Source organism: Bos indicus x Bos taurus, chromosome 10 (assembly GCF_003369695.1).
Source record: "Bos indicus x Bos taurus breed Angus x Brahman F1 hybrid chromosome 10, Bos_hybrid_MaternalHap_v2.0, whole genome shotgun sequence".
In the NCBI taxonomy this organism is placed as follows: domain Eukaryota; kingdom Metazoa; phylum Chordata; class Mammalia; order Artiodactyla; family Bovidae; genus Bos; species Bos indicus x Bos taurus.
This window is the reverse complement of record NC_040085.1, coordinates 3,593,413-3,606,680: the sequence shown is the minus strand read 5'-3', so window position 1 is coordinate 3,606,680 and position 13,268 is coordinate 3,593,413. Positions and strand designations below refer to the sequence as shown.

Below are 13,268 nucleotides of genomic sequence, written 5' to 3'. Positions count from 1 at the left end.
CTGTGAAATAAATTATATTTTCCTGGTTTTACAAATGAGGAGATGCCTAAGGTCACATAGCCAGTGAGTGATGGAGCAGATATCCCAACACGAGCAATCTGGTTCCCAGAGTGTGTGCTCAGGACTGCTGTGCATGATGATCTTCTGGGAGAGAGATATCAGGGACTCACTTCCATCACCAGGCCCCTTCCTTTTGTCCTATGACCATTCCCAGCAGTGCTCTCCTGCAGTGTTAGAAGGTTGCCTCTTGCTAGGCCCCGTTCTGCAGCCACAATTAATCCATTCTACTCAGAAGTTACAGAGAGAGAGACCCAGACAACCCCTCTTGGCTATGCACCGATGTTGGGGCACCTGGCAACCTGGCTAGTTTTCTCCAGGAATGGAAACTTTTGTTTTAAGATTTTTTTTTTTTTTTAATGTAGACCATTCTTAAAATGTTGATTGAATTTAATACAACATTGCTTCTGTTTTCTGTTTTTGTGTTTGGCTGCAAGGCATATGGAATCTTAGCTCCCCCATAAGGGATTGAACCTGCATTAGAAAGCTAAGTCTTAACCACTAGACTGCCAGGGAAGTCCCAGAAACTTTTGCTATGAAATTTCCATTTCTTATTTTCAAGTCAGCTACTAACATAACTTAATATAATATTTTATTTAAGTCTTGTATAGTTAGAAGTCTCAAAGGTTATACACCAAGATGTTAACAGCAGCTAATAAATGTACAGGTAATTTTAATTTTCCTGTTCATAGATTTTTGTGTTTTCTAAGTTATATAAATTACGTAGTCAGAAAAAATATATTTTATAAAAATACAATCGAAGACTAGATGGTTGTTTCTCAAGAGTCAGGAGGATGGGTTGTACAGCCAAGAGAGCAAGATCTCCTTCTGTGAACCCCAGGCAGCATCCCCAGTGATCCAGGCAGCCCCCAGTCCTTTCCCAGTTCGGTGACTCTGCCATCTGTGATGATTAGTGTCTTTCAAATTATCTTAGCCACAGGCTCTTTTTTTCAAACAAAAATATAGAGAAACACAATCTATTTAGCAAATATATATTATGGATTCTTCTTTAAGGATTAAACTGTGCTGATAGAAATGGAGTTAGAACCCTAGATCCTCACCCGTTAACCCACCATCCCATCTGAAAGCAACTCCCATAGTGCGTCTGGAATCCCTCTGGCTCTGGAAAACATACTTCTCTGCTGAACCTGTTGGTCCACCTCATTCTGGAAACTTGAACTCCAGAGGTTGCTCAGAGATGGAGCTCTGTCCGTTTACTATATATTAAGCAAGATAGTGATTTTCTTCATGTGCTCTAAATTTTTCTGCTGATCTCCTTCTTTACACCCAAAATCAATACACAAGACTAATCCATCTTATAATTGAGTATTCCTGTCTGACCGGAATGATTTATCATCTCAGAGGTGGCTTTCAGCTCGGAAGGGAAAGAGAAAGGTGTGTTTGTTTACACTTCTCTCTGAACTCCCTCGTTCCTACCCAGAGGTTAACAAATGCAATGCCCTTTTCTTACCCATCAAGCGGATGGGTAGAATGGTCGGCACTTTTGCGTCGTGGCCTGAGCCTTCTGCCCTCTCAGCTCCTGTGCTGCCCTGTTGCACTGGTCTCCTTCCGCATGTTCTTGTCTTCTTCTCGGCCTCATTGCTGACAGTTTTCCTTCGGCACTAGTTTCTGTCTGTGGGCTTCTGCTGTCCTCTTGCTTCGCTCTCTAGGCAGCTCATCCGTTTCCAGGGTTCAGTGATCACTGCATTCCGGATAGCGCTTGAGTCAATATATGCCTTCAGTCTCTCTTACAGGGTCCAGTCTTTGCTCCGTGTGTAGTCGATATCTCTCCCTTGGGTTCACATTAATTTTTCAAAGTCAACATGCCTAACTCTAGATCATGTTATCACCACTGTTTCCTGCTCTAAAATCTCTATTCTGCCAATGTCAATATTTTCTTTATCACCAAATTTAAAACCTTGGAATTTTATCTTTTATACTCTATAGTCACCAAAAATCTTTTTATTTTACCTTCAAAACTTCTCTGAGATGTGTCTTTGCTCATCACTCCATGTCATAGAATTTAAGAACACAATGCTTTCTTGTCACTTAGTTGTTAATAAATAAATATTTTCTGAATCTGGGCTTCCCTAGTGTCTCAGCTGGTTAAGAATTGACCTGCAAAGCAGGAGACCCAGGTTCGATCCCTGGGTCAGGAAGATCCCCTGGAGAAGGAAATGGCATCCCAGTGCTCTTACCTGGAGAATTCCATGGACAGAGGAGCCAGCAGGCCTACAGTCCATGGAGTTGCAAAGAGTCAGATAGGACTGTGAGACTCACTTTCACTTTTACTTTTCAAATCTGGATCTAGTCCAACTATGTCAGAAAAATTGTGAAAGTCATTAGCATTCTAAGAAATCTCTGATTCTTGGCTTCTGTTTCAACCACGTATTTAATACACTGTCAATTTAATAATGAAGATACCAATTTAATAATTCAATACTTCCACATATATAGATACAAAAATCCTCAACAAATACTAGCAAGTAGAATTCAGCAACATATAAAGAGGGTTATACAACATGACCAAGTGGGTTCATCCCAGGAATGTAATGATAGTTTAATAGCTAAAATCGATTAATATAGTATATTGATAGACTAGAAGACAAAAAATATTTAGTAATCTCAGATGCAGAAAAGAACTTTTGGCAAATGTCATACTTTTTCTGGATAGAACACTCAAACTGTCAATAAAAGGAGACCTTACTCAATTTGATAGAGCATCTACAAAAAAAAAAACCTATAGCTAGTATCCTACTGAATGGTGAAAGATTGAATATTTTACACTAAGATCAGGAATAAGACAAGGATGTTGGCTTTCACCATTTGTTTCAGCATTAAATAGAGATTCTAACAAGGCAATTGGGTAAGAAAAAGAAATAAGGTATTCAGATTGACACGGGAGAAGTAACACTATCCATATCTATAAATGACATGAGATTGTATTTAAAAAATCCCAAGGAGTCAACTACAAGACTACTAGAACTAATAAACAGGTTCTACAAGTTGCTGGATCATCGAAAAAGCAAGAGAGTTCCAGAAAAAACATCTATTTCTGCTTTATTGACAATGCCAAAGCCTTTGACTGTGTGGATCACAATAAACTGTGGAAAATTCTGAAAGAGGTGGGAATACCAGACCACCTAACCTCCCTCTTGAGAAATGTGTATGCAGGTCAGGAAGCACCAGTTAGAACTGGACATGAAACAACAGACTGGTTCCAAATAGGAAAAGGAGTATGTCAAGGCTGCATATTGTCACCCTGTTTATTTAACTTATATGCAGAGTACATCATGAGAAACGCTGGGCTGGATGAAGCACAAGCTGGAATCAAGATTGCCGGGAGAAATATCAATAACCTCAGATATGCAGATGACACCACCCTTATGGCAGAAAGTGAAGAGGAACTAAAGAGCCTCTTGATGAAAGTGAAAGAGGAGAGTGAAAAAGTTGGCTTAAAGCTCAACATTCAGAACACTAAGGTCATAACATCTGGTCCCATCACTTCATGAGAAATAGATGGGGAAACAGTGGAAACAGTGTCAGACTTTATTTTGGGGGGGCTCCAAAATCAGTGCAGATGGTGATTGCAGCCATGAAATCAAAAGACGCTTACTCCTTGGAAGGAAAGTTATGACCAACCTAGAGAGCATATTCAAAAGCAGAGACATTACTTTGCCAACAAAGGTCCATCTAGTCAAGGCTATGGTTTTTCCAGTGGTCATGTATGGATGTGAGAGTTGGATTTGAAGAAAGCTGAGTACTGAAGAATTGATGCTTTTGAACTGTGGTGTTGGAGAAGACTCTTGAGAGTCCCTTGGACTGCAAGGAGATCCAACCAATCCATCCTAAAGGAGATCAGTCCTGGGAGTTCATTGGAAGGACTGATGCTGAAGCTGAAACTCCAATACTTTGGCCACCTCATGCAAAGAGTTGACTCATTGGAAAAGACTCTGATGCTGGGAGGGATTGGGGGCAGGAGGAGAAGGAGACGACAGAGGATGAGATGACTGGATGGCATCACCGACTCGATGGATGAGTTTGGGTGAACTCCGAGAGTTGATGATGGACAGGGAGGCCTGGCGTGCTGTGATTCATGGGGTCGCAAAGAGTCGGACACGACTGAGCCACTGAACTGAACTGAACTGAACTGCACAAGGTTGTGCAGTAGAAGAGCAATGTACACCCATCAGCTGCATTTCTGTACAGTAGCAATGAACAAATCAAACATGAAATTAAGAAAATAGTTCATTTGCAATAGCATTGAAAAGAATGAAACACTTAGAGTGAATTTAAGAAAAGAAGTACAAAAGCTATATTCTGAAAACTGTAAAGCACTTAAAGAAGACCTAAATAAATGAAAAGATATCCCATGTTCATGGATTAGAAGACAGTATATTAAGATGGCAATAATCCCCAAATTGATTTATGAGTTTAATACACTTCCTAACAAAATTCCAGCTGACTCTTTGCCAGATTATTGATTAAACTGATCCTCAAATTCATAAAAAAAATTTTTTTTCAAAGAACTCAGAGTAATGAAATCAATCTTGGAGAAAAAAACAAAAACATTGAACTACTCATACCTCCTGATTTCAAAACTTACTACAAATAATTACAATAATCAAGATACTGACTTAAGAATGTAGACATATAGATAAGTAGAATAGAATTGAGAGTCTGGAAATAAACTCTTACGTATACAGTCAACTGATTTTCAACAAGAATGTCAAAAGCATTAATTAGGGAAGTAATAGTCTCTTCAACAAATAGTGCTGACGCAACGGATATCCACATGCGAAAGAATGAAACTGAACCCCTACCTCTCACCACATATAAATGTAATTCAAAGTGAATCAAAGATCTAAACAGAAGTACTAAACTATAAACTCTTAAAAGAGAATATAGATGTAAATCTTCATGACCTTGGATGAAGCAGTGATTTCCTAGATATGACACCAAAGCATAAGCAGTACAGTAGAAATTAGATAAATTGGGATTCATTAAAATTTAAACCTTTTGTACCTCAAAAAACACCATCAAGAAAGTGAAAAAGACAATCCATAGAATGGGAGAAAATATTTGGACCTGATAAGGGACTTGTATCTGGAATATATAAAGAACTCTTACAAGTAAATAATGAAAGGATCTGAATATACTTTTCCCCAAAAAAGAGGATATACAAGGGGCCAACAAACACATGAAAAGATGCTCAACTTTATTAGTCATCTGCTGCTGCTGCTGCTAAGTCACTTCAGTTGTGTCCAACTCTGTGCGACCCCAGAGACAGCAGCCCACCAGGCTCCCCCGTCCCTGGGATTCTCCAGGCAAGAACACTGGAGTGGGTTGCCATTTCCTTCTCCAATGCATGAAAGTGAAAAGTGAAAGTGAAGTCGCTCAGTCGTGTCTGACTCCTAGCGACCCCATGGACTGCAGCCCACCAGGCTCCTTCGTCCATTGGATTTGCCAGGCAAGAGTACTGGAGTGGGGGAGATGCAAATCCAAACCATAGTGAGATAAAACTTCATACCCAATGGGCTATAACAAAAGACAGGCAGTGGTAAGTGTTGACAACTATATGGACAAGTTGAAACCCTCATACCCTACCAGAGGGACATAACATGGTGGATATGTTTTCAAGCAACCTCAGATCCTGTAGTATTGTAGTATTTACTCTTGAAAAAAATCTGTGTATAAGTGGACCCATGCATTTCAAACCCATATTGTGAAAGGTCAACGCTAATAGTAAAAATAAATAAATAAGTAAAATAACCCAAATTCCTATTAAAGGGGAATGCATAAATAAATTGTGCTGTTTTATGTAACAAAATAGGAAATAATTAAAAGGAATAAACATACATATACATATATACATCATCTCTGAGCTCTAAAAAACACAGTAGTGGATAAAAAATGTCAAGTTGCAAAATAGATATAGCATTACACATACATGTACATTTCTAAAGTATAGAACTACCATGCGTTATTCCTTGACATATGTATCTGTTACTGTATCTTTAAATGGCTAAAAGATGCACTGAAATCGTGATGGCAGCAGCCACTGGGGTAATGGGTGAAGAGACTGGGATTGAAGATGGAGAAAAGGCATCTGACACTTCATCTCCATTGTACTACTTCTCTAATTAAAAGAAGCAGATATAACAAAATGTTAATATTTATTCATTCTGAGTGACAGCACACAGGGTGTTCATTATATTATTCTTTGTACTTTGCTTTTTGTTTAATTTCTCCCAGCGAATAAAACTTAAGGAGATAACAGCATCTTTCATCATTTAGTCTTAGACTTATTTATTGTTTAGGTATTTTATGTTCCTGTTTGCTTTAAAAGTAAATGTATATAAGTATAGCTGAGATAGCTACATTTCCTTCCTTTGTTTATATTCACAAAGCGTATTCCTTTTATTTAACATTCTTTGCTATCAAAATGTGGTTTTTATATACAAACTTGTGAGCAGTAGATTATGAGTGCTCACAGTTCTACCACGGTCTGTATGTTAAGAATGTACTTCCTATGGTGTGTGTGTGTGTGTGTGTGTGTTTAGTCGTGTCCAACTCATTGCCACCCCTGGACCATAGCCTGCCAGGCTTCTCTGTCCATGGAATGTACAGTCAAGTGGACATCCTCACACACCTCGATCGCTAGAAGCATCCACTTGTATCGGAGCCAGCATAGCCACGAGCAAACAGAAACAAGACGTCTAAAAGAGTTCCTCTTTGGTGCTGATGATTTGTTGGTGCTGACTGTTAAGACTGAAGGTCTGAAACCGCCGATGTTTATTGGCTCCGTCTGCAGTACGCCTCTCCGGGGTCATTGCCACAGTTCTGACAAGAGGATGGGACTCTGCCTTTTCCACCAGTAACAGAGCTTCCCTCACTAAACTGCGCACAGCACAGAAGTCCCGCGCAGGCAGGGTGGAGGGCACTCTCACAGTCCTTTATCACACAAAGGTGAGGCTGGGCAGATGGTGGCGAGCGCGCCTTCACAGACATACCACCCACTGCAGCTCTTAGGCATCTGATGGGGAGTCTGGCAAACTTTGGAGTTACACCCCACATTTGAAAAGTAACAGATGAATGTGGACTTAAAGCAGACTAATAATTACACAGTTAAGTGCTAAGGTGAGATGTTTAAACATGCACAGGTAAGAGAGGGGGCACCTCCATACCTTACCTTTGGGGATTCACCAGGGTCTTCAACTGGAGTGGAACTCAGGGCTCTCTCGCTGCACCTTATTTGCTCCTCCCCACAAGCAGGAGCAGGAGGAAGTTATCTAAAAGAAGGAACTGGGCATGCTCAATCTGGACCCTTTTGTCTGTCTAATTTTGGAGCCAGCCTGTCCCTGGGATATATGTCAATACACAAGGGTCAGTTATTAGCACAGCCTCCCTGCCACAGATCTAAAGCTATGTTCTTTTCAACCAGCTTTATCACTAACAAAGGCCATATGTTTAGCCCCATCCGTCTGGCCTCTTACCCGTCAATTGGTTCCAAACTCAAGAGGGAAAGAGGGAGCAGGTACCATCAAGTGTCCCCCCCCCCGACAACCTGATGATCAATTAATGTAAAACCTCATGAGTATAAATTAATATAACCCACGATATCAATGGGGTGCAGTATAGGTGGCGCAGTGATAAAGAATCCGCCTGCCAATGCAGGAGACACTGGTTCGATCCCTGGGTCGGGAAGATCCCCTGGAGAAGGTAATACCAACCCCCTCCAGTATTCTTGCCTGGAGAATCCCATGGACAGAGGAGCCTGATGGGCTACAGTCCATGGGGTCACAAGGAGTCTGACATGATTGAGCACACATGACCACATGACATCAACCAATAATATGTATATACACCAGAATGATCTTATCTGAATAGTTAACTGAGCATTGCTCACTTACTTTTAGATTTCATAAGTGGGGTTAAAAAAATAAATGTACGATTTATTATGGCATGCTTGAATAACTTGAGACAGACTCCATTAAGATGTACATTTTATAATGTATCATATATCTACATAGGTATACAAGTGTACACAGATTTATTTAACTCAATCATGCAATAGCAAAAACAAAAGGTACCATAAAAAAGAAACCCTGCATGCTGTCACAGTACACAGGTCTGCAAATGGCCATCTGTACATTGGCAGAACACAGTGGTTTTAAGGTTGAATTAATGTTCTAATCTCTTTGGGATTTCCTTTATATTTGTGGTGTTTTATGACTGATGTTCCATGTAACTTGAGCTCTCTGTTTATATTTAATAGAAGATTCATTCCTGTGGCAGGATACACATTTACGCTCCAGTGTTGAATAAAAGCTACTGTTCTGCAGGAGGGATATAAAACGTTGATTTATAATGACACGTTCCAATAACAGTGATCTAATTCTTCCAAACCCTCTCCCCAGGTCCTGGGAACAGCATGGCTCTGGCCAAGGATGAGTCTTCCCTTCTGGAATATTCAGCCTTCAACACATCTATCCATGCTGCTGTTAGACACCAGAACTGGAAACTGCTCACAGGCTACCCAGGTAGAAGGCTTAGCATCTCCCACCAGAACAGCTGGGAGATTTTCCAAAGAATAGCTGCCTTTCGCAGAACACCATCTCTGGACTGCTGAATGAGAGGGAGGGGTGTAATCTCGTCCTACATTTTTAAAAATTAGGAACTAACTGTTGAGGTGGTGGGGGGGCAGGCGGAGGCTTCCTAGGTGGCACTGGTGGCAAAGAACCTGCCTGCCAATGCAGAAGATGTAAGAGACATGGATTCAGTCCCTGGGTTGGGAAGATCTCCTGGAGGAGGGCATGGCAACCCACTCCAGTATTCTTGCCTGGAGAATCCCATGGACAGAGAAGCCTAGCGGGCTACATGGGATCACAAAGAGTCAGACACAACTGAAGCGACTGAGCACACATGCATGTAGAGGCGGGGGGAGGGTGAGAGGAAGAAACACAGCTCTAGGGCTTCGTGGAAAATAAGGATTTCAGATACACATGGCCGGCAAGCACAATACATCTAGCTGCCAAAGACAGTCTCTGAAAGGGACATCTTCAGCCAAGGGTATAGTAGGGAAAAGGGGTTGCTTCCCCTGAGCACATTCTTTAGAGGTGACATCTTTTAAATATTTTTATGGTGTGTGGTTTGACGGTTAAGACTGTGATGCAATTAAGCAGTGTTTATAATGAGGCCCTTTTTGATGTTTGCAGCAAGACAGTCCTTCATTGTTTGTGACTGTCCCGTATTTGTAAGACATTTTAGCATCCCTGGCCCGTGACTACTAAATGACAGTTGTACACACCCCAAGCACCGCCCCCAAGTTCACTGTGACAACTAAAAATAACCCCGCTACACACACACATATACACACACGCGCGTGCACACACACACAGATATACACACACATGCACACACACACACACACACACGCGCGTGCACACACACAGAGATATGCACACACATGCACACACATATACACTTGTGCACACATACACACTTGTGCATGCACACACACACACATGCACACACATGCGTGCTCTTTCCTGGAAGCCCCAGCCCCACTGTGAAGCAGTGAGACATGTTTAGTTAAAGCCCCAGAAGTCAGAGTCTGAGAAAGATCTAGACGTAGCATCAAGGGCCACGTTTTTTTTTAATATGTCCATACCCACAACCCAGCTCAACCTCATCCCCCAGACTCCGTCCTTGAAGATAGATCCTACCTACAATGCTTCTCCTTAAATAAACTGTTGTATTTCTTTGCCAGGCTGTGGTCACTGGTTTCCCCCACCATCTCAGTATAATGTTTCTGTGATACCCTCATCGGACCCACCAGCCAAGACCCTCTGGCTCTTTGACATTGACCAGGACCCCGAGGAAAGGCATGACCTGTCAAGAGAATATCCCCACATCGTCAAGAAGCTCCTTTCCCGTCTGCAGTTCTACCAGAAACACTCCGTGCCTGTGTACTTTCCGGCACAAGACCCCCGCTGTGATCCCAAGGCCACTGGGGCCTGGGGCCCTTGGATGTAGGATTTCCGGCAGCCTGGAGGGCAGCCTGAAAGCCTCTCTGTTTGCAAGCTGGACTCCAGGCCTTTACTCGTGTGATTCTTGTCTGTCTGTTCTCCCAGCCTGGGTTCTCTGGGCCCTGCTCTTGCTCCTAAACCACCCTGAGTTGTCTAATTTCAACCCTTAGTGCAATTGAGGTGCTGATAAAATCTGAACACTGATGCTGTTGGCTGGGGTATGTGTCCAGAGGAGAGGGTGACTGGGTTCACCCTCCCTTGCCTGATTATCTGCGGGATTGCTGGGAATTTGACTTAAAAGAGGAAGTTACCGAGTCTTGGAGGCTGGAGCAGCTGATTCTTTTTGCCTCACAAGTCAGATGTTAGATTTCCCTCTGCAATAGCCGGGTTTTATTGGAGTGACTCACGTTTCTTGTAACAAATGAAAGGGTTAGTCAGTCGCTAATGGTTCTGTTGGCCACGGGTTCTCCCTGCCTGAGAGATCCTGCTCAGGCGTGCCCCGTGAGTAACCCGCCTTGGTTCCCCCCTTGCTCACGCATCTCATCACTCACCTCATCACTCATCCTGTCATGGAGCATAAGGCTCGTTTCATTATTAACATGAGTTTGGCAATACGCCTATTCCTTAGTTTGGGGCTTTACGATTAAGAAATGTGTTTTTATCCCCCAGTTTTTCCCAACCGTTGCTCATCTTGTCTGGACTGCCAGCTACCCCCACACCCTCTGTGGTTCTTTTTCTGCCCTTTCTTCTGATTCAGGCTTCCTGCGCCTGGGAAGGCTGCTTTGCTTCTCCACTCTGAGCACCACTGGTCTGTGATACACTGCTGAGGCCTGCCTCCCTTCTGCCCCTGGCCCTGAAGCTAGAGCGCTACCCAGAGAGACGGCGAGTCTAGCTCTGTGGGCACGTTCATGGCAGCACTCGGGTCTCTGTCATCTGCTTGGAGATGTTTTTTTCTAGTTGCATGGAGTTTATTCTCATGATTGTGGCTAAGTGTCAAAACATATTTAGTTGCACTGCTCTTCCCTAGAAGTGAGGAGAAACCTTGGGAAAGGATAATACTGTCCTGAGGTGATGCAAGTAGTAGGCAGTTTGAAAAAGGAAATGGCCAGCATGTGGGTACTGGACCTCGATAACACAGAAGAAGGCGTACCCATGGTTCTCTATTTTCTGTTTTACTGCTTGTATTGAGGTTGGGGGAAGAGGATACACAGTTTGATCTTCCAACTCTTTCTCAGCCCCACCAATGTCCTACTAACATGAACCAGTCCAGATGAGCTTCAAAGAGTGTCAAACTCAGGAAAATATGGCCAAAATCTACATACCCTTTTTTTTGCATTAACTCCACTGTTTCATTCAATGCTTATCTCCAATGCCTGGATCAATGCCTGCTGTGTGGAAGGCACTGAGTACACCTTTCTAAAAAATAAGTGAGTGAATGAACAAATGAATAAATGAGCAAGTCTCATATCAGGGAAGATGCTAGTTTAATGAGCTGAGTCCTGGGCTGAATATAAATATCTTCCAACCATCACTTTTCTGTTCTCAGGCTGCCCTCCTGGGGCAGGAGCACAGCGCACATATCTGGGCGGTCTAGGACACCATAGTGAAGTTGTGATGTCTTCCAGAGGGAGAAGGGCAAGAAATATGCCCTCTGCAGGGACTCTTCTGCCAATAATCCTTAGTTCTCGTCTGCAGAGGACACTGGAAGCTAAAACCACCGAATAATACAATATAGGTCATGGCACAGCCGTCCTTCAGTTCAGCAGCAATATCCTCTGGTGACAACTGGTTTGTGTTAAAATACGATGAATGGAAAGAAACAGTGCTAGAACTAATGACCCCTGTTACCAGCCTGTATCCCACGCCTGGGCTGGCAGGCAGCTGGCCAAAATGCTTCTAACTCACTCCCAAGCCTGTGGCAGATATTATGAATAACTGAGCCCAGTGTTCCTTCTGGACCCTTCTAACCCTGGGGTGGAAGCACTGTTGATACTCTAAGATTGGAGGCCATCACTACATAATAGCTGTTCTCTCCCCCTGCTGTGCTCCCAACAGCTGCTCCCAATCCTAGGTCCTTGATTGCTGGGTACCGTGCGGATGTTCTGCACGCGATGGACTCAAAAGGAATCTTAAAGACCAATTTTTTGGTAGAACTTTTACTTGAGATCTTACGTTATCCATAGTAGAACGTCATTGGGTTTTCTCATTCTGTACAGGAATGTAAACAGATTCATAGGTTGTCACTTGAAGTATTAACGGTGTTTCTTTCTGATTTGGTTTACCTATGGTTTTGTTTATTCCATTTTCTTTTTACTACCTGATTACTCCAGATGTAGGGGACAAAAAATTAAATTTATCTTTGGAAATGTGTCAGCCATGAGTATGGGATTTCCATTTGGGAGATGCAAAGGTTCTGGAACCAGATAGTGGTGATGGTTGTACAACATCATGAATGCACTTAATGCCTCTGAATTGTACTTTAAACGGTTCGAATGATAAATTTTAAGTTGTATAGTTTTTAACCACAATTCCAAAACTGTGTTGGCCTGTTTTGTATCATGTGAATTTTAACTGAAAAAAACTATTAAATAAATATAACAAAAAATATCAGAGCTGAAAAAAAATGTGTCCATCATTGCCTCCAAAGACACACAATATCCTATTTTATCCTACAAAATCGGAGGAAGGTCAGGAGAGGGTAGGAGTAAATATAAAGTGATAATAAGGGAATGTATTAGTTTTCTATTGCTGTATAATAAATTACCCCCAAATTTAACAGCTTAAAACAATGAAGATTTGTTATGTTAAACATTATATGAGAGTCAGAAGTTTAGGAGTGGTTTACCTAGGTGGTTCTGGCTCAGGGTCTCTCATGGAATTGTATTCAAGCAATTGTCCAGGGCGACATTCCTCTGAGGGGATCACAACAATCTGTGGAAAATTCTTGAAGAGGGGAATAACAGACCACCTTACTGCCTCCTGAAAAACCTGTAGGCAGGTCAAGAAGCAACATCTAGAACCAGATATAGAACAACAGACTAGTTCAAAATTGGGAAAGGATTACGTCAAGACTATATTGTCCCCCTGCTTATTAAACTTCTATTCAGAATACATCATGCAAAATGCCAGGCTGGATGAATCACAAGCTGGAATCAAGATTTCCAAGAGGAATATCAACAA

At 42.1% G+C, this 13,268-nt stretch overlaps 1 protein-coding gene across 1 annotated transcript in view; it reads left to right on the top strand.

Annotated features, from left to right (window-relative positions):
* ARSB (arylsulfatase B) overlaps positions 1-12,711 on the top strand; it is a 181,166-nt gene extending 168,455 nt beyond the window's left edge. Inside the window, exons 7-8 of the mRNA XM_027552938.1 lie at positions 8,478-8,600; positions 9,830-12,711. Of these exons, the coding sequence (XP_027408739.1) occupies positions 8,478-8,600; positions 9,830-10,095 (389 nt within the window). The 3' untranslated portion in view covers positions 10,096-12,711. The remainder of the gene's footprint in view (positions 1-8,477; positions 8,601-9,829) is intronic.
* Positions 12,712-13,268: the final 557 nt, after the last annotated feature.